Here is a 20,087-nt window from a genome sequence, read left to right on the forward strand (position 1 = left end):
TGCCTGCCTTGGACTCCCAAAGTGCTGGGATTACAGGCCTGAGCTACTGCACCTGTCCTATTTTCTTTTCTTTCTTCTTCTTTTTTATTGAGACAGAGTCTCACTCTAAAGCCCAGGCATGATCTCAGCTCACTGCAACTTCTGTCTCCCGGATTCAAGCAATTCTCAGGCCTCAGCCTCCTGAGTAGCTGGGATTAGACATGCACCACCAGGCCCAGTTAATTTTTGTATTTTTAGTCGAGACAGGGTTCTGCCATATTGGCCAGGCTGATCTTGAACTCCTGACCTTAAGTGATGTGTCTACCTCGGCCTCCCAAAGTGTTGAGATTACAGGCATGAGCTACCGCACCCGGCCTATTTTCTTTTCTTTTTCTATCTTTTTTTCTTTAGTAATAGCAATTCTACTGAGTGTGAAGTGGTATTTCACTGTGGTTTTGATTTGCATTTCCCTAATTATTAGTGATGTTGAATATTTTTTCATGTGCTTATTGATCATTGTATTTGGAGAAACGGATATTAATCACTTGTCAGATGAATAGTTTGCAAATATTTTCTCTGATTCTGCAAGTTGTCTTGTCATTCTGTTGATTATTTCATTGGCTGTGCAGCTATTTACTTATTTTTACTTATTCAGTTCCTTTTTTAAAAATTCAATCCCTTTGCCCATTTCTTTCTTAAAATTTTTTCTTTTGCTTTCATTATTATTTTTAATTGGCATGCAATAATTGTACATATTTATGGGGTACAGTGTGATATTGTGACACATGTATACAAATGTGTAATGATCAAATATCACAGCAATTAGCATATCTATCTCAAACACTTATTTCTGTGTTGGGAGCATTCAAAATTTGCTCTCCTATTTTGAAATATTTGAAAATATTCAACAAACTGTTGTTAATTATAGTCACCCTATAGTGATACAGAAGACTAAAACTTATTTCACCTGTCTAGCTGTACTTTTCTATCTGTTCACCAACCTTTGGCTATCCCCCATCCTCCTAACCTTCCCTGCCTCTAGTAACCACTATTCTACTCTCCACTTCTACAAGAGCAATTTTTTTTAGCTTCCACATATGAGAACATGCAATATTTATCTTTCTGTGCCTGACTTATTTACCTTAACCTAATGACCTCCAAGCTCATCCATGTTGCCACAAATGGCAGACTTTCATTCCTTTTATGGCTAAATAGTATTCAATTGTGTATGAAAAAATATTTTAGGCCGGGCGCGGTGGCTCAAGCCTGTAATCCCAGCACTTTGGGAGGCCGAGGCGGGTGGATCACGAGGTCAGGAGATCGAGACCATCGTGGCTAACATGGTGAAACCCCGTCTCTACTAAAAATACAAAAAACTAGCCGGGCGTGGTGGTGGGCGCCTGTAGTCCCAGCTACTCGGAGGCTGAGGCAGGAGAATGGCGTAAACCCAGGAGGTGGAGCTTGCAGTGAGCTGAGATCTCGCCACTGCACTCCAGCCTGGGAGACAGAGCGAGACTCCGTCTCAAAAAAAAAAAAAAAAAAAAAAAATTTAAAAATCCATTCATGTGTGGATCGACACTTAAGTTGATTCTGTATCTTGGCTATAGTGAATAGTATGGCAATAAACATGTGAGCCCAGCTATCTCTTTGACATAATTGATTTACTTCTGTTTGGATATATACCCAGTAGTGGAATTGCCAGATCATACACAGTAGTTCTATTTTTAGTTTTTTGAGGAGCCTTCCTACCAACAGTGTATACGCGTTCCCCTTTCTCTGCATCCTCATGAGCATTTGTTATTTTTTGTGTGTGTTTTTGATAACAGCCATTCTAACTAGGGTGAGATGGTATCTCACCGTGGTTTTGATTTGCATTTCCCTGATGATTAGAGATGTTGAGCACTTTTTCATATACCAGCTGGCCAGACATTCGTATGTCTTCTTTTGAGAGATGTCTATTCAGTTCATTTACCCATTTATTAATCTGATTTTTTTTTTTTTTTTGCTGATGGGTTGTTTGAGTTTCACCTTGTATATTCCAGATATTAATTGCTTATCAGATAAATAGTTTGCAAATATTTTCTCCGATGCTGCAAGCTGTCTTGTCACTCTGCTGATGATTTCACTGGCTGTTCAGAAGCTTTTTACTGAAATGCAATCCCATTTGTCTATTTGTGCTTTGGTTGCCTGTGCTCTTGAGGTCTTCTCCACATAATTTTTGCCCAGACCAATATCCTGAAGTGTTTTCCCTGTATTTTCTTCTAGTAGATTCATGTTTTTGAGTCTTACATTTAAGTCTTTGATCCATTTTGAGTTGGCTTTTGCATATAGTGAGAGATCAGGTTTGAGCTGCATTTTTCTGCATGTGGATATCCAGTTTCCCTGCCATCGTTTATTGAAGAGGCTGTCCCGTTCCAATGAATGTTCTTGGTGCTTTTGTTAAAAAATCAATTGGCTGTAAACACAAAGACTTATTTCTGAGTTCTCTATTCTGTTCCCTCGGTCTATGTTTCTGTCTTTATGCCAGTACCATGCTGTTTTGAAGTTTGGTAGTGTGATGCCTCCAGCTTTGTTCTTGTTGTTCAAGATTATTTAAGCTATCCAGGGTCTTTTGTGGTTCTGTATTAATTTTAGGATTATTTTTTATATTTCCATGAAGAATGTCATTGGTATTTTGATAGGGATTGCATTAAATCTGTATGGTCCTTTTCACAATATTAATTCTTCCAATCCATGAGCATCAAATGTCTATTTTTTATGTGTCCTCTTCAGTATCCTTCATCAATGTTTTTTAGTTTTCCTTGTAGAGGTCTTTCACTTCCTTAGTTATTTCTTTTGTAGCTATTGTAAACGAGACTGATTTCTTTTTCTGCTAGTTTGCTGTTGGTGTACAGACACACTACTGATTTTTGTATATTGATTTTACTGAATTGCTTTATGAGTTCTAAGAATTTTTTGGTGGCGCTTTTAGGGTTTTCTATATATAAGGCATGTTGTCCGCAAACAGAAACAATTTGACTTCCTTCTTTCCAATTTGGATGCCGCTTATTTCTTTTCTCTTACGTAACTGCTCTGGCTAGAACTTCCAGTATTATGTTGAATAAAAGTGGTGAAAGTGGGTATCCTTTCTTGTTGTAGATCTTTTCCCCATTCAGTATGATGTTGGCTGTGGGTTTGTCAGAGACAGCCTTTATTGTGTTGAGGTATCTTCCAACCTAACTTGTTGAGCTTTCATTATGAAAGGATGTTGAATGTTATCGAATGCTTTTTCTGTGTCTATTGAGATGATAATATTGTTTTTGTCCTTCATTCTGTTGATGTGATGTATTATGTTGATTACTGGTTTATTTATTCCTTATATCCCAGGAATAAATCCCATTTGATCACAGTGAATTACAATGTGCTGCTGGATTCAGTTGCTACTAATTACTACAAAATACTATTTTTCTTGAGAATTTTTGCATCTATGATCATCAGGAATATTGGCCTATAGTTTCCTTTTTCTTTCTAGTGTTTTTCATTTGTTTTTGCTTCTGTTTCTGCTGTGTCCTTGTCTGGTTTTTATATTAGGGTAATGCTAGTCTTGTAGACTGAGTTTAGAATTCTCTAGTGAAACACCTAGGCTTTTCTTTGATGGGAGATTTTTTTTTTTTTTTTTTTTTGAGATGGAGTTTCACTCTTGTTGCCCAGGCTGGAGTGCATTGGCACGATCTTGGGTCACTACAACCTCTGCTTCCCAGGTTCGAGAAATTCCCCTGCCTCAGTCTCCTGAGTAGCTGGGACCACAGGTGTGTGCCACCATGCCTGGCTAATTTTCTTTTTGTATTTTAGTAGACATGGGGTTTCACCATGTTGGCCAGGATGGTCTCGATCTCCTGACCTCATGATCTGCCTGCCTTGGCCTCACAAAGTGCTGGGATTACAAATGTAAGCCACCATGCCTGGCCGATGGGAGATTTTTAAATTACAGATTCAATTTCATTACAGTAATTGGTCTGTTCAGGTCTTCTTTTCTTCTTGGTTCAATCTTGGTAAGTTCCATGTGTCCAGAAATTTATTCATTTCCGCTAGGTTTTCTAATGTGTTGGTGTATAGTTGTTCATAATAGTTACTAATGATCCTTTGTATTTCTATGATATTAGTTGTAATGTCTCCTTTTTTACTTCTGAATTATTTATTTGCATATTTTCTTGCTTAGTCTAGCTAATGGTTTGCATTACCTTTTCAAAAAAACAATTTTATTTTTTTTGAGACAGAGTCTGGCTCTGTCACCCAGGCTGGAGTACAGTGGCATAATCTCGGCTCACTGCAACCTCTGCCTCCTGGGTTGAAGCAATTCTCCTGCCTCAGCCTTCCAAGTACATGGGATTACAGGTGCCCACCACCACACCTGGCTAATTTTTGTACTTTTAGTAGAGATGGAGTTTCACCATGTTGGCCAGGCTGGTCTCGAACTCCTACCCTCAAGTGATCCACTTGCCTCGGCCTCCCAAAGTGCTGGGATTACAGGTGTGAGCCACCGCACCTGGCTACATTTTCATTTCATTGATCTTTTGTAAAGTTTTCATCTCAATGTTGTTTCTTTTTGCTCTTGCTCTGATCTTTATTATTTCTGTTCCTCTACTAATTTTTGGCCTGGTTTAGGTTTTATTCCTATTTCTTTGAGATGCATCATTAAGTCATTTATTTGAAATCTTTGTGTGTTTTTGGTGTAGGCTTTTATTGCTATAAAGTTCCTGTTTCATACTGCTTTTTCCGTATCCCATAAGTTTTGGCATGCTATGTTTCCTCCCCACCTACCCTGCCCCCGGTTCAAGTTATCATGACATGTGTTTCTATTTCTATTGTTTCAATGATTTTTTTTTTTTTTTAAGACAGGGTCTCACTGTCACCAGGCTGAAGTGCAGTGGTACGATCTCAGCTCACTGCAACCTCTGCTTCCCAGGTTCAAGCGATTCTCCTGCCTTGGCCTCCCAAGTAGCTGGGACTACAGGCATGTGCTACCATGCCTGGCTAAGTTTTGTATTTTTAGTAGAGACGGGGTTTCACCATGTTGGCCAGGATGGTCTCGATCTGTTGACCTCGTGATCCACCTGCCTTGGCTTCCCAAAGTGCTGGGACTACAGACGTGAGCCACCATGCCCGGCCTTCTTTTCTTCTTTTTTTTTTTGAGACAGAGTCTCACTCTGTCACCCAGACTGGAGTACAGTGCTGCACTCTCAGCTCACTGCAAACTCTGCCTCCCAGTTCAAGTGATACTCCTGCCTCAGCCTCCTGAGTACCTGGGATTACAGGCACCTGCCACCATGCCCGCTAATTTTTATATTTTAAGTAGAGACGGGATTTCACCATGTTAACCAGGCTGGTCTCGAACTTCTGACCTTACATGATCCACCTGCCTCAGCCTCCCAAAGTGCTGGGATTATAGGCATGAGCCACTGTGCCAGGCCAAATTGTAAAACTGCGTTCTTAATTTCTTCATTGGCCCATTTGTCATTCAGGAGAAGGTCAATTTTCATAAATCTGTACAATTTCAAAAGTTCCCCTTGTTATTGATTTCTAGTTTTATTTCATTTGTTAGAAAAAAATACTTGATACGATTTCAATTATTTTACATTTGTTGAGACTTGTTTTGTGGCCTAACATCTGATTTCTCCTACATAATCTTCTATGTGATGATGAAGCTAATGTGTACCATGCAATGGTTGGATGAAAAGTTCTGGAAATGTCTGTTAGGTCCATTTGGACTAAAAGGCAGTTTAAATCCAATGTGGGTTTTTTGTTGTTGATTTTCTGTCTAGATGATGTGTTCAATGATGAGCATGGGGTACGGAAATCCCCAAATGACACTGTGATGAAATCTTTCTCTCTTTTTGGATCTAATAATATTTGTTTTGTATGTCTGGGTGCTCCACTGTTGGGTCCATATATATTGACAATTGTTGTACTTTCTTGCTGAGTTGATTCCTTTATCACTATATAATGACATTCCTTGCCCTAAATATTTTTTTCTTAAAGAGATGGGGTCTTGGTATGTTGCCCAGGCTGGAGTGCAGTGGCTACTCACACAGGTGTAATCACAACACACTACCACCTTGAACTCCTGGACTTAAGCAATCATTCCACCTCAGCCTCCCAAGTCGCTGGGACTACAAGTATGCACCACCACACTGGGCTTCTTTTCAGAGTTTTTGACTTAAAGTCTGCTTTGTCTGATATAAGTATAGCACTCCTGCTCACTTTGGTTTCTGTTTGTGTGGAATATGTTTTTCATCCCTTTACTTTCATTCTATATGTGTCTTTATAGGTGATGTGAGCTTCTTTTGCCAGTATGTAGTTGGGTCATTCAAAAAAATCTATTTAGCTAGTTTATATCTTTTAAGTGGGGGAGTTTAATCCATTTACATGTAAGGTTATCATTTATAGGTAGGACTTACTCCTGTCATTTTGTTAGTTATTTTCTGGTTGTTTTGTAGATCCTTTCTTCCTTTCTTCCTCTCATTATTTATAATTACAGTTTAGTGGTTTTCTGTAATAATAAGGTTTGATTATTTTATCTTTCTCTTTTGTGAAACCCACTCTACCAGTGAGTTTTATATTTTTGTGTTTTCACGACAGTAATTATCATGTCTTTGCTTCCAGATGGAGGACTCCCTTGTGTATTTCTTGTTAAGGCTGGTCTAGTGGTGATGAATTCTCTCATTTCTTGCTTGTCTGGGAAAGACTTTATTTTTCCCTCATTTCTGAAGGATAGCTTTGCTGGCTATAGTATTCTTGACTGGCAGTTTGTTTTTTGTTTTCTTTTTACCACTTAGAATACATCATTGCATTCTCTCCTGGTCTATAAAATTTCTGCAGAGAAATCTGCTATCAGTCTAATGGCAGATTCTGTTGTATGTGACTTGATGCTTTTCTCTTGCTGTTTTTAGAATTTTCTCTTCTCTTTGACTTTTGACAATTTGACCATAACATGTCCTGGGGAGAACCTTTTTGGTTGAATCTATTGGAGGACCATTGAGCTTCTTGGATTTGGATGTCCACATCTCTCCCCAGGCTTGGGAATTTTCCAGCTATTACTTCATTAAATAGGTTTTCTATACCTTTTCCCTTCTCTTTTCCTTCTAAACACCCATAAAATATTTTTTTTGCTTAATTGTGCTCCATAATTCTTGAAGGCTTTTCTTCACTCTTTTTAATTATTTCTTTTCTTTCCCACTGACTAATTTCAAATGACCTATCTTCAAGTTCAGAGATTTCTGTTTTCTTCTGCTTGATCAGATTCACTATTGAAGCTCTCTATTGTTGGTTTTTGTTTTTAATTTCATTCATTGAATTTGTCAGCTGCAGGATTTCTGCCTGGTTTTTTTATGATTCCTACCTCTTTGTTGAATTTTTCATTCAGTCAATTGCGTTCCTGATTTCACTGCATTGTCTGTCTGTATTTTCTTGTATTTTGCGGCACTTCTTTAAGAACATTATTTTGAATCCCTTTTCTGGCATTTTTTAAATTTAATTTTTACTAGGGTCTACTACTAAAGAATTATGTTCCTTGGGTGATGTCGGATTTCCTCGCTTTTTCATGTATCTTGTGTCCCTTGATGTCTGTACATCTGGTAGAACGAATCACCCCTTCCAAACTTTGTACAGTGCAGTTGGGTTTTAGTGTGCCAGCTGGGAAGGGCGTAGTTACTCTGTTTCCAGGTGCAGTGGTATAGTCTCCCTACAACTTCTTTAGCTGCATTCAACATCAGTAACTGTGGGCACTTCAGTTGTCCAGGGTGTAGAAGTTTGTGGCAGCAGAAGTGGCAGTGTAGGCTGTAAATGTCCTCAGTGTCAAGGGCTTTTGGGGTCCTGTTAGTTTTGTTTTCCCCACAATGGGAAGACTTAGCTGAGGGGACACCTCTTGGTATCAGGTCTAATGGCCTGCAATCAGCTGCAGCACCACTGGGTTCCAGGTGTAGGTGCTCAGAGTGGCTATGGAGCTGGGGTCCTATGCTTAGAATCTCATGAACTTATTGTGGCATCTGAGTCTTGGGGTACAGGTTTGCTCCCTGGGGCAGAGTTGGGTGTACACTGCCCACAGTGCCACGATCTGACTCTAAGCCATTCCCAAGCAGCTCAGGCCCAGGGTGTGAGATTATAGCTGTGATTCTATTCCTGGGTGGGGTGGGGGCAGGGTATAGCACTGGTCCAAATCAGGAAGAAGGGGTGCTCTGGAGTTTTGGTCCTGAGAAGTTGGGTACAGCTGCAATTCAGGAACCTGAACCAATAGGGCTTAGTGGCATCTTGGGTCCCGGGGAAAAGGCACCATGTAGTAGTTACTCTTGACCCTGGGATGGTGAGGCTTGGCAGTTCTGTGAGACCAGGTGTAGCAGGAAGTACCCTAGAATGGCAGAGCACAGCTGTCATTTGAGCCCTGGGGAGGCAGGGAACTCCATTCTCCAGGGCTGTCTCAGCAGCTCAGACTCTAAGGGGCAAGTCTAGCTCCAGGGAAGCAGGGCACTAGAGCAGTTTGGCCTATGGGGCTGGGTGTCTCGGCTGAGCCAATGCTCTATTTATCTGGGATGGCAGGGTACCGTGTCAGTTCAGCCCGGGGATGCACAGCCCTCAGTTCAGCCAGAGCACTGATTCCTGGGGGCGGGGGGCGGGGGCAATGTGCCACTTCAGCTCAGGCTTGGGGGATGTGACTGCTCTGGGCGGCCAATGCACCATTTCCTGGGATGCAGGGAACTGCTTCAACTTAGACACTGGGGAGGTGTGACCACTCTGAGTGGTCAAGGTAGTGTTTTCCCAGGAGGCAGGGTATCACTTCAGCTCTGGCCTATGGGCATGGAGGGGAAGGGTAGGTGAAGCAGCTCCATCTCCACTTGGCCCCTTGGGGAAGGGTGTAACAGCTGCTTGCAGCTCAGCTTCGGGATGTCAGTCACTAGTCTCAATTAGTTTGATGGCAGTTTTGCCTCACGGATAAAGGAAAGCTGTGGCTACTCCAGGAGCAAGTCACACTCCCGCTGTAGTTCCAATTCCTAGGTAGTGGAGCACAGTAGCCACATGGGCTACAGGGGCTGAGCAGTGTTGGCATTGTCTCTTCGGGGAGCACAGCTGTGTGGACTCCAGGCAGCTCCCTCAGCTGAGCTTAGTGCCTTGAGGACTGCAGGGGACCCGAGTGGTAGAGTCTGTAGGTGTCTGAGGTGGTAATGGGGGCTCCTGGGATCCTCTTGCTTACCTCCTCACCAAAGGGAAAAGCTCCTCCTGGGTCCCAGCTGATCCCAGTTGCAGGATGGGGTGGTGGTGTTTGCTTGGTGTTTCCTTCCATTCTCTCAGTGGCCATCCCAAGTTTCTGTGCTCACCAGTGTCTCTGTTACACCTCTGACGTACTCCGAGACTCTCCCTCAGTTATTTTCATTAAAATGTAATATTTTGTTCATTGCTCTGTCTTTTTGAGAAAGACAAGCACTATGGGGAAAGTCAGCCATCTTGCTGATATTATCTCTCATTTCTTTTTTTTTTTTTTTTTTTTTGAGATGGAGTCTCTCTCTGTCGCCCAGGCTGGAGTGCAGTGGCCGGATCTCAGCTCACTGCAAGCTCCTCCTCCCGGGTTTACGCCATTCTCCTGCCTCAGCCTCCCGAGTAGCTGGGACTACAGGCGACTGCCACCACGCCCGGCTAGTTTTTTGTATTTTTAGTAGAGACGGGGTTTCACCGTGTCAGCCAGGATGGTCTCGATCTCCTGACCTCGTGATCCGCCCGTCTCGGCCTCCCAAAGTGCTGGGATTACAGGCTTGAGCCACCGCGCCTGGCCTATCTCTCATTTCTTAATTGGGTTGTTTGACTTTTGTTGTTGAGTTGTAGAAGTTCTTTATACATTTTGTTAAATCAAGTTTAGCCTAACGCTGCCTCCTTATATATTTTAAGTTCAGCCTAAAGGTTTCTCTGTACCTAGTGAACTATAACCTAAATCGAAGTGTAAACAGACTTTGTAACCTATTACCACACCAATCATCAAGTTTTGGCCAAAGGGGGCCAACTGTTCTAACTGTGTTCAAATAAGGCAAATGCTAAGTTGTAACCAATCAACTGTTTCTGTACCTCACTTCCATTTTCTGTACATCATATTCCTTTTTCTGTCCATAAATCCTCTTCTGCCACGTGGCTGTGTTGGAGTCTCTGAGACTACTCCGACTCAGGAGGCTGCACGATTTGCGAATCATTCTTTGTTCAATTAAACTCTGTTAAATTTAATTTGGCAGAAGATTTTCTTTCAATAATTATGATATTAACCCTTTATCAGAAATGTAATTTGCAAATATTTTCTCCAATTCCTTGGGTTGCCTTTTCCTTCTGTTGATAGTTTCCTTTGATGCACTAAGGTTTTTAATTTTGAGTAGACAAATTTATTTTTTCTTTTATTTTGATTCTGGTGTCAAATCTAAGACTCTGTTACTAAGTAAAACATCATAAAGATTTATCCACTATGTTTTCTTCTAAGAGCTTTATAGTTAATAGCTCTTACATTTAGTTCTTAATTTTATGTTAATTTTTATATATAGTATAAGGTAGGAGTCCAGCTCCATTCTTTTGTATGTGGATGTCCCGTTTTCCCAGCAAAGAGTGTCCCTTTGCCATTATATGGTCTTGAGCTTCTCTTTATTGGGAAGTTTTCGATTACTGATTCAATCTTCTTACTCGTTACAGGTCTATTCAGATTTTCTACTTAATTCAGTCAGTTATGGTAATTTGTGTCTTTCTAGGAATTTGTCCTTTTCAAAAACTTAGGTTCTAAACTCAGGCTAAGATATTTAACATCTCTAAACCTCCATTTCTTCATTGTAATAATAATAATAATAATAACAATAGTACCAATCTCAGGACAGTCACAGAGACTAAAATACTTAATGTATTCATAAGACCCTGATAGTGCCTGACTCAGTGATTATCAGCAGGCTGTCACGAACAACTTCATTCCCTATTCTTCTGTCAGCACCCTCTACTCCAATTAATGGAACCAAATCCCAACCTAACCAAGTCCTGCCACCCATCCCAAATTCACAGTCCCATTTTCTCCACGTCACTTCTCTATCAGACCAAACCACATCCCAGTGTTTCAAAACATGAGCTGCATGTCCAATCTGTGAGGGAAGTACCAGAAGAATTAGGATTACAGTTTCAGTAAGGAGACACCAGGATTAGCCAAGAACCATGACTGAGGTCCATGGGGACAAGAACAAAGGACAGTGGCCACGAAACACCCACTTCTCTGCACAGGAGCGACAGCTAAACCCAGGGATTCCTCAACTCATCCTGGACATGTCTAGTGAGTGCTGGCCCTGTGCGTGCTGTGGTATCATGAATGTGGCTTTCTGTGGAGCCCCATCTCTGCAGCCAGGTGCATGGTAAGGTCAGGCTAGTAGGTGTGGCTTTGTGCCCACAGGTGTGCTGGTTCTTACAGCACCAGATGTCCTTGGACAGTATAGAGACCAAGGCCTCAGGAAAGTGATTCTCCAAAAAGCCCACCCTCCCTGCTGCCCACAGGGGTCTTCGGAGGGATCAGGAGACGACTCAAGCATGGAAATCCTTCCCTTGGTTTCTGGCAAGTAGCAAAACACAGTTTTGTAGGTTCTTCTGTATTTCTCTATCTAAGTATAAGCTCACCTGTCTCAAGTGTACACCATTCCCAACCACCTCAACCTCCTACTGCACCCTGCAAAGCTCACAGTCCACTCTCAGCACAAGTCCTTGTATCTCCATCTCCCCTGAGTGCTCTCCACTTGTTCTTGCTCTGGCTCAAACATCTAAGCAGATGGATGTCCCCTCTGGTCTCTTCTTTAGAAACCTGTTCTCTGGAGCTCGCGTGACATATTAAGTTTCCCCTTCCTTTATGAAAAACTTAGCACCTGGCTTGCTGTTTGTGTCTCCACTTCTACTCTTGTTATCATTCTTGTTGTTTTCAAGATCCACAGAGATGGGAGGACCACTGCCTGCCCTCTCCATTCCTGAACCTTCTCACCCATCAGCTCATCTCTGTTCCCACAAATCATGCTAAACATGCTTATCACCAGTGATCATGCTAATGTTAATGCAATGATCTTGCAATGATAATGTCATGACGGCAATGATGTTTACTGATGGCAGGACTCACTGTCTCCCGAGTCTCCACTTCACACATCCCACTCTGCTCACATCGCCTACTTTTCCGGCTCGCTTTTTCAAATACCTGCATCCCAAAACATGTCCTCACGAGAACCTCCAATCCAGTGGCATTGCCCCTCACCCTCCTCTGTCCCCAGCTTTGATCCCACATCCAACACAATAACCACACTCTTACACACACCCTTCTCTCCCTCCTTGCACTTATCTGGGAAATCCCGAATCTGGATAATTCACTTTTCTACCCATGTACTGAGAAGTGAATGTGGCTAGAGAAAAGCTCAGCCCATGCCAGCTGTTCCTCCTTGGAGTCAGGGCCACAGGCTCGAGGCGTTTCCTCAGTGCTGCTCACTGTCAAGAGCGACTCTGTCCCGGCTGTGCTCCTCTCCTCTCGTGGGCTCTCAAGCTTGTGGCAACAAGGCCTTCACTCCCACTCCGCTGACGGAGGCAACAACGTCCCAAGGGCGCTAATGGCCCCTGCCTTTCCATGTCTGACAAACTTTTTTTTTTTGAGACAAGAGTCTTGCTCTGTCCCCCAGGCTGGAGTACAGTGGCACAATTTTGGCTCACTGCAACCTCCACCTCCCGGGTTCTAGTGAGTCTCCTCCCTCAGCCTCCCTTTTTTTTTTTTTTTTTGAGATGGAGCCTGGCTCTGTTGCCCAGGCTGGAGTGCAATTGTGCAATCTCGGCTCACTGCAGCCTCCACCTTCCAGGTTCAAGTGATTCTCTTGCCTCAGCTGCCCCAGTGGCTGGGATTACAGGTGTATGCCACCACGCCTGACTAATTTTTGTATTTTTAGTAGAGATGGGGTTTTATCATGTTGGCCAGGCTGGTCTTGAGCTCCTGGCCTTAGGTGATCTGCCTGCCTGGGCTTCCCAAAGTGCTGGGATTACAGGTGTGAGCCACCACACCCGGCCCAATGAACAATTCTTGGTCATCATCTTGCATCACCTTCCGTCAACATGGCGCATGGCTGGTTACTTCCTCCCTCCGCCCACTCCCAGTCCTCCACCTGCCTCCCTGACTGCTCCTCCTCAGTTTCTGGATCTAGTGCTCCTTTCTGCCTCCTCAATGCCCTTGGGGAGGGGCAGAGTCTTCAGCCTTCTTCCTTACACTGTTCTTCCCCTATGTCAAGGCTCATCAAAGTTCAACACACACCGAGTCACCTTGAGAGCTTGTTAAAACTCAGACTCCTGGATCCATCTCCACGACATCCTGATGCAGTCTGGGGAGTGGCCCGGGAATCTGTATGTCTAACAGGCACTCAGGTGCTGCTTTGGACGCAGGTCACTGCACTAAGCTTCGCATTCGCAGGGATCCAGCGAATAGCAAGCAGCCCCACAAACACACCAAACACTAACGACAACCCATTTCCATCTCCAGCCCAGAGGTCACTGGGCATCTCTGTTGCCCCCAACCCTAACCTAATCTAAGCTCCCCAGTACTCTCATCTCAGAAGAACTGCTCACCCTGTGGCCCCAGAAAACCCCAGGATGCAGCCTGCTTTTCCCTCTTCACACGCCCACCTCTCGTCATCAATCATGCCAGCTCTACTTCTAAAATGCAGCCCAATCCCACCTCATTCCCTTGCCTCTCCTTTCTCCAGGCCACTGTTGCCCCCAGTCATCTCCCCACTCGTTCTGCAGCCACGTCCTCACTACTCACACAGAAGCCAGAGCCAAGCTGTAAAACATCAAGCAGACCCTGTGGGGCCCCCAGAGGCTTCCATGGATGTGGAATAAAATCCACACTTCTGGGGCCTGCCCTGCCGACCTCCCTACCCAGTCCGGCTGCTTTCCCCGCACACTGGCTGGGATGCTGTACCTTCACGTCCCATCACCACAGTGGATGACCTTCTAGAAGCTGGAAGTCAAGCAACAGTTGCCCCTGGAAATGTAACCCTTTTCCACGGACGTCAAGGAAGGGCCCACAGGAGCCCGTTACCACGTTGGCCCTTTCTCGTGCTAACGAGGTCACCATCTCTGGGAAACAAGGGCCATCAGCAGGGACTCAGCTTGTGACACAGCCTGGATCGGAGTCAGGGATCAGCAGGAGATGTGGGGGGAGCCTGAGCTGCACCGAGACAAGACGTGGCACTGGGAGGGGCACGGTGCCCAGGACTCACCAGAAAGGAGCACAGGAAGATGAAGGAGACGAAGTAGAAGTAGGCAAAGTCACTTCCACACTCGGTGGCGTTGGCCTGCTCATCACAGGCCTGGTTGCTCAGGCAGGACAGCATGATCTCGTGCCAGGCCTCCCCCGTGGCGCTCCTGAGAAGAAGGGCAGAGCTGTGAGGCCCACAGAGGCCCTCGAGGGAGCCCGAGCCCTGTGGGGCTGCCAAGCGTGCCCGCTCCTTTGGGCTCCTTCCCACAGAGAGCTCACACGTGTGCAAGGCCTGGGTCACAGATGCTGTTTCTTCAAAGGAGCCTTCTGGCACTAGATTTCCAAACTGACCGTTAATCGGGAAAGCGCTGCTTACTAAAAAATATCTACGGCACCAGGGGCCAACGCCAGGGCGAGCACTTCTCTGTGGACACCACAGGCCCCAGTTGTCCTCCTGACCTCCTCCCAGACACACGCCATCCTGGTCGTCTTCATTTCCAGAAATGGTGACTCTCCTTCCAGCTGCTCCAACCAAAAACGTGGGCAGCATCTTTGCCTCCTCTCTCTCTATATATATCCTGTTCATCAGCTCATCTGCCTTCGAAACACAGCCAGGCTCTCACCACTCCTCACTGTCCTAGGCCAAGTGATCATGGCCTGCCCTGTGCTACAGAAGCTTCCAAGCTGGTCTTCTCACTCTGCCCTACACAGCAGGAAGCAGGGCCACTAAGCACAGGCCAGATCACGTTCTTTCTCCTCTCAAAACCCTCCAGTGACTTGCCTCACTCATCAGAAATGCCAAAATCCACATGACTGCCCACAGCACTGTGGGACCTGCTGCCCACTCTTTCCCTGACTTCACCCCCATCTCGGTTCCAGCTCAGTCCACTCCAAGCACCCTGGCCTCTGCTGGTCCTTGAACACCTCAAGAGCACCCTGCCCTGAGCAGCCACCCTGGATGCTGCTGCACAGAGTCTGTTCCTGGACACAGCCAGCACCAGCGGCTTGCAGGGTACAAGTGGGTCAGAGGCCTGGGTCTCCACCTCCATGTGTCTGTGTGGTCAGCCCTGGGCATAAGCTGGGCCCACTCCTCACTGATGACAGCCAGAGGCAGGGTGTTCCTGCAGGGCTGCTGCTTCAACCTGTGCCGGGCCTGACTGATAAGGGTGTTCCCAGGCAACACAAAGTTCAGGGAGAAACAGAAAGCCATGAGACCAAAGGCCTCAAAACTAAGGCTGACTTCATAGGTTTGCCTTAAATCTTCTGTGGCATGAGGCAGAATATTAATAAATGATGAAATAAAATTAACACGGCAGCTAAAGCCCAGGCAAACAACATCATATGGGGACAGTGTCAGCCTAAGGGTGCTTGCTTATCTTATGCAAAGAAACAAGAGTCCAAGGGGTCTCTCCAGGCAGCTCAGCCAAGCAGGTCTGGGTCTGCGCTCGTCCCAGCGTGCATCCGCAGGCAGGGTGGGCTGTGTCGAGCAGCCCCCAGGGCTGGCTGTGCAGCAGCCCAGTGCATTTGCAAACATGAACTGAAATGGTAAATCCCTAAAAGAGCTCCTTCCTTCTGTCCTAGGTTCATGAGTGATAAACTGTGGAAGACTCAGGAGGCAGGAAAACACATTCGCCACCTCCCCTCTGCTCCCAAGTTCACTCTCAAACCAGGACGGCCATAGCACCTGTTCCGCGCCCAGAACAGCAGCTGATGCTTAGCCCTCTCCTGGGCACATCTCTGCCAGGAGACCTCGGAATGCCCAGAAGCTTGTGCCACGGCCTCTTGGCCCCTCCAGGTTCTGCCTGTTACTTGGCTTGGCTGCATCAAGGAGCCCAGGGAACAGCAGCTCCCATGAGCAATAGTGGAAAATAAAGGTGTGTTCAGACCAGCAGTTCTGGCCAGTTGGGTTCCTCGGGCCACTGAGTAGCTACAAACTCTGCTGGCAGCAGTTCCCCCTATTGCCCTACTGCCCTCGATCCCACCGATCCCTGTAATCAACAAGGTCGCAGGTGGAAAGCTGGAGGCCGCACATCACGAGAGCCCCGCTAGGCACCTCTGTCCTCCCAGACCTCTGCCTGGAGCCTCACTGGAGGCCCCCAAGCTGCCGCCAGGGAGCACAGATGAGGCAGCAGAGGCCGGCCTGGCCCAAGGCTCCCAGGATGACCTCCCTCAGGGCTTCCCTTCAGCCTGTTCTGAGACTGGGGCAGATATCAGGAGCCTTTGGAAAAGATGAGCAGAGAGAGGGGAAGAACCAGAAAGGCCTGCTGAGGGGAAGCCAGTGGGGTTGGGGAATTAGAAGTGGGCGGTCTCTGTGGTTGGCACCCACCCTTCTTCATCCTGAGTAAAGCAGCCACTGATGGAAGAACGGACATTGGCCTGGGCTGACCGAACAACACACCTGAACAGCAGCATCAGGGCTTGCAAAAATGTCCGGAAGTTGTTGTGGCGGTTGATGCTGGTGTCATCATCCAGGGCAATATTCCCAAACACCTGCAATGGAGAAGAGCAATGGCACGGACTCTGCTGGGTCTGCAGGAGCCGCGGCAGGTGGACCAAGCCAGAGAGGGTGTGCGAGCCACACAAAGACCCCACATGAGATGGGCGGCTGCTCTCCCCAGAGAACTCCCACCCGGGAGAGGCCAGTGCGCGTTCCCAGTATAGACACCCTCTCAGTGGCCACACGTGTGCCGGCTCCAGCTCTGAACTTGTCCACAGATGCAAGTCCGAAACACTCCCAAGAACGGCCCCCAGCCAAGCTTGCGAGGCCTCTGCCACACATAACACAGGAAGTGTTTTCAAGTGGGATCATCAGCAGCTCCAAAGCAGGCCTTATGTTGGTAACAGGTCTGATAGATCATGGGAAAATGTCTTTTTAAAACATACGCAATAGCACTAGGGGCTTTTTATCCATTTTAACTGACTCTTCCACAGTAAGAAATGCAAATGGGTCATTAATTGTACTCAGCCCAAAATCTGGAATCTGGCTGCAAATGTATGAACTATCCACAGAGATCAGTAACGTCCGTGCTCTGTACGTCCACAGACCAAAGCAGGAAAAAAAAGATGCATTTCTTTAAATAGCATCAGATCTCTGCAAATTTTAAAGCAAAAGAACTCTTCAATCCCTGAATCCCTGAAATAGAGTTTAGAAATCAGCTTTCAGCAAACCTTTGAAACGCTGGCACCTTCCATCACAAATTAACCCTTGGGTCCCTCCTCCGTCCCTACTGTCGGAAAAGTGGTCAGATGCCACAGATTTATAACTGGGACACTGCTTGATGGTTTTCAAATGCTTATTCCCAAATAGCTGACAAAGTGTTCTTTGGCAAAATAAAGAAAATCTAAATTATGCAAGCCAAGTTTGCCCAGTGCAAGGATCTGACGTGCTCCTGCTCGCATTCTCAGGCAGTTTTCCTCAGTAGCACGTAACCCCCGCTGTGGGTCAGGCCTGTCCTTCAGCGCGGCTGCCAGACTAACAGAATAAGCGACCGCTGCTGTGCAGGCCACTCGGCAAACGCAGCTGTGCTCAAATGAGCTGCCACCACACAGCCAGCACCCATTCTGACCTGTGCCCTGACACCCTACCATCACTGAGCGGAAGCCCGTGTGGCCCTCAGAACACCAAGGTGCATCCACCCGGAGAGGCGGCAATGGGCCGAGGGCCAGGGCTGCTCCACACCAGGATGGCCCTGGGCAAGCAGCCCGATCTTGTGGCACCTCCTGTCCTCCTCCATAAAACAGTCTTTCTGAGGGTTATGTAAGTTTAGGCCGGGCACGGTGGCTCACGCCTGTAATCCCAGCACTTTGGGAGGCCGAGGCAGGTGGATTGCTTGAGGTCAGGAGTTCAATACCAGCCTGGCCAACACGGTGAAACCCTGTCTCTACTAAAAATACAAAAATCAGCCGGGCGTGGTGGCGCATGCCTGTAATCCCAGCTACTCGGGAGGCTGAGGCAGGAGAATCACGTGAACCTGGGAGGCAGAGCTTGCAGTGAGCCCAGATCACACCACTGCACTCCAGCCTGGGTGACAAAGCCAGACTCTGTCTCAAAAAAAAAAAAAAAAAAAAAGAGTAAGAAAAGAGGATTACATAAATTCATAAAGTGATCAAAGCAGGATCTGGCTCATAGAAAATGTTCACTAAGGATCAACTGATTATGACGATGACTTAACAATCATGATCAGTGCCCCTCTGCTCCGGTGGACGGGAGGCTGGGACCACGCTCTGTCCCAAAGGGGAGCACCCACCTGCATGCCGATGATGGCGTAGATGAAGAACAGCATGGCAATGAGCAGACACACATAGGGCAGGGCCTGCGGAGACAGGGGCCGGTCAGCTACAGACGCCTCCTGGCCACCACGCCCAGGCCTCGTGCTACAGTGGCTGGGCCTTTGAGGTCACACAGACCTCAGCCTACTCCAGCTCCATCCCACTGGCCACCAAGCCCCTCCACCAAGTGATGCCCCAGTTTATCTCTAACTCGGAGTCGTGAAACCCACCTCAGGGTTCTTGTAAGCGTGACCAAGGGAACCTACGGGTAACTTAAAATGTCTTTATAAATGACAACAGGACAATGCATACAACCACGAGACCTGCGTGCCGTGCCCTCTCCCAGCCTCCCAAAGGAGGGGCCGCTGTGGTGGGGGCGGGGGAAGCAAGACGGAGGAAGGGGACAGAGAGCACGGAGGCCCCCCGCCTGGCCCACCTTGAAGGACTGGACAAAGGTCCACAGCAGGATGCGGATGGTGTAACCCTGGCGAAGCAGCTTGATCAGCCGCGCAGCTCGGAAGAGGCGGAGGAAGCTGAGGTTGATGAAATTGTTCTGCAGAGAAGAGGAATTGTTCTCTGACCTTCAGAAGCCCTGAAAGCGCAGGCAAGCTGCTGCCACCCTACAACCTCTTCCCACATCCCTGTGGCCCCAAAGAAAAGTGGTTAAAAAGATTAAAATGAAAAGTCTGCTTCACAGTCTAAGCAGCAATCGGCCACCAGAAAATCTTCCAGAAGTAAAGCTTGTCCTTGCAAATCACTTCTCATGCAGCAAATCAGAGAAAACCTCCTTGGCTCTAAGGCCTCTCCCCACCCCCCACCGTGAGCGACAGAGAGAAAAGTTCTCCCAGGCATCTCTCTGCGGCCGGTGAGCTGGGAGATCACCTGTGGCTGGGCCTCCAGCAGTGACCGCCTCTCGCAGGACACGGCCAAGCTGACCACGCGCTGGGCATGACTGCTTCTCCACCGAGCACCCCTGAAGGGAGCCTCGCGCAGGCTTCATGGCCATGCCCTTTCCTTCCTGGCTCAGACAGCAAAGCCCTTGCTTGCTGGACCCCAGCTGGGACCTGGCAGAGGGGCAAACACTTCCTCTGAGGCTGCTCCAGGTGTGTGCAGACAAGTTATGGAAGGTACAGGTGTTCTGCTGCTCACACCACGGAGGCCACCTCTGCAATTCACGGTCAAACAGGCCTCTGCTCTAGAGAACCCAGGCTGTCTAGTGTAGCTCCCTCATCCAAGGCGCTCAAAATCAAGCACAAGGATAAATGGATAAACCCGGGAATCCACAGATTACCTGAGAGTAAAGCCTCTACATGGTCTCAGGGCACTTGAATTACCGTATTGGCACATCCCTTTCAGGGAAGCAGGCTCTGGGGAGGCGTCCATGCACAGATGGGGGTGCTTGTGGACCCAGGAGGCTTTCTGCCCTGTCTACCTAGAGGTCAGGTGCCCACACACAGCCTGAGAGCAGCTTCCTGCCACTGCAGCATTTAAAATATGCAAGCAGCTCAGGCTCCGAGACACGTTTGTGTTGTCAGATTCAGTCATCAAATAAAGAGAACACAGATGTCGAATGAGACAGCAGCAGCAGCAG

The 20,087-nt window shown here is 46.8% G+C and overlaps 1 protein-coding gene across 1 annotated transcript in view; it reads right to left on the minus strand.

Moving 5' to 3' along the window:
- Window positions 1-20,087, minus strand: part of CACNA1B (calcium voltage-gated channel subunit alpha1 B) — a 250,674-nt gene that overhangs the window by 30,220 nt on the left and 200,367 nt on the right. Inside the window, 4 exon segments of the mRNA XM_025359441.1 lie at window positions 14,250-14,394; window positions 16,626-16,717; window positions 18,475-18,540; window positions 18,933-19,049. Of these exon segments, the coding sequence (XP_025215226.1) occupies window positions 14,250-14,394; window positions 16,626-16,717; window positions 18,475-18,540; window positions 18,933-19,049 (420 nt within the window).

Source organism: Theropithecus gelada, chromosome 15 (genome assembly GCF_003255815.1).
Source record: "Theropithecus gelada isolate Dixy chromosome 15, Tgel_1.0, whole genome shotgun sequence".
NCBI classification, from domain to species: Eukaryota; Metazoa; Chordata; class Mammalia; order Primates; family Cercopithecidae; genus Theropithecus; species Theropithecus gelada.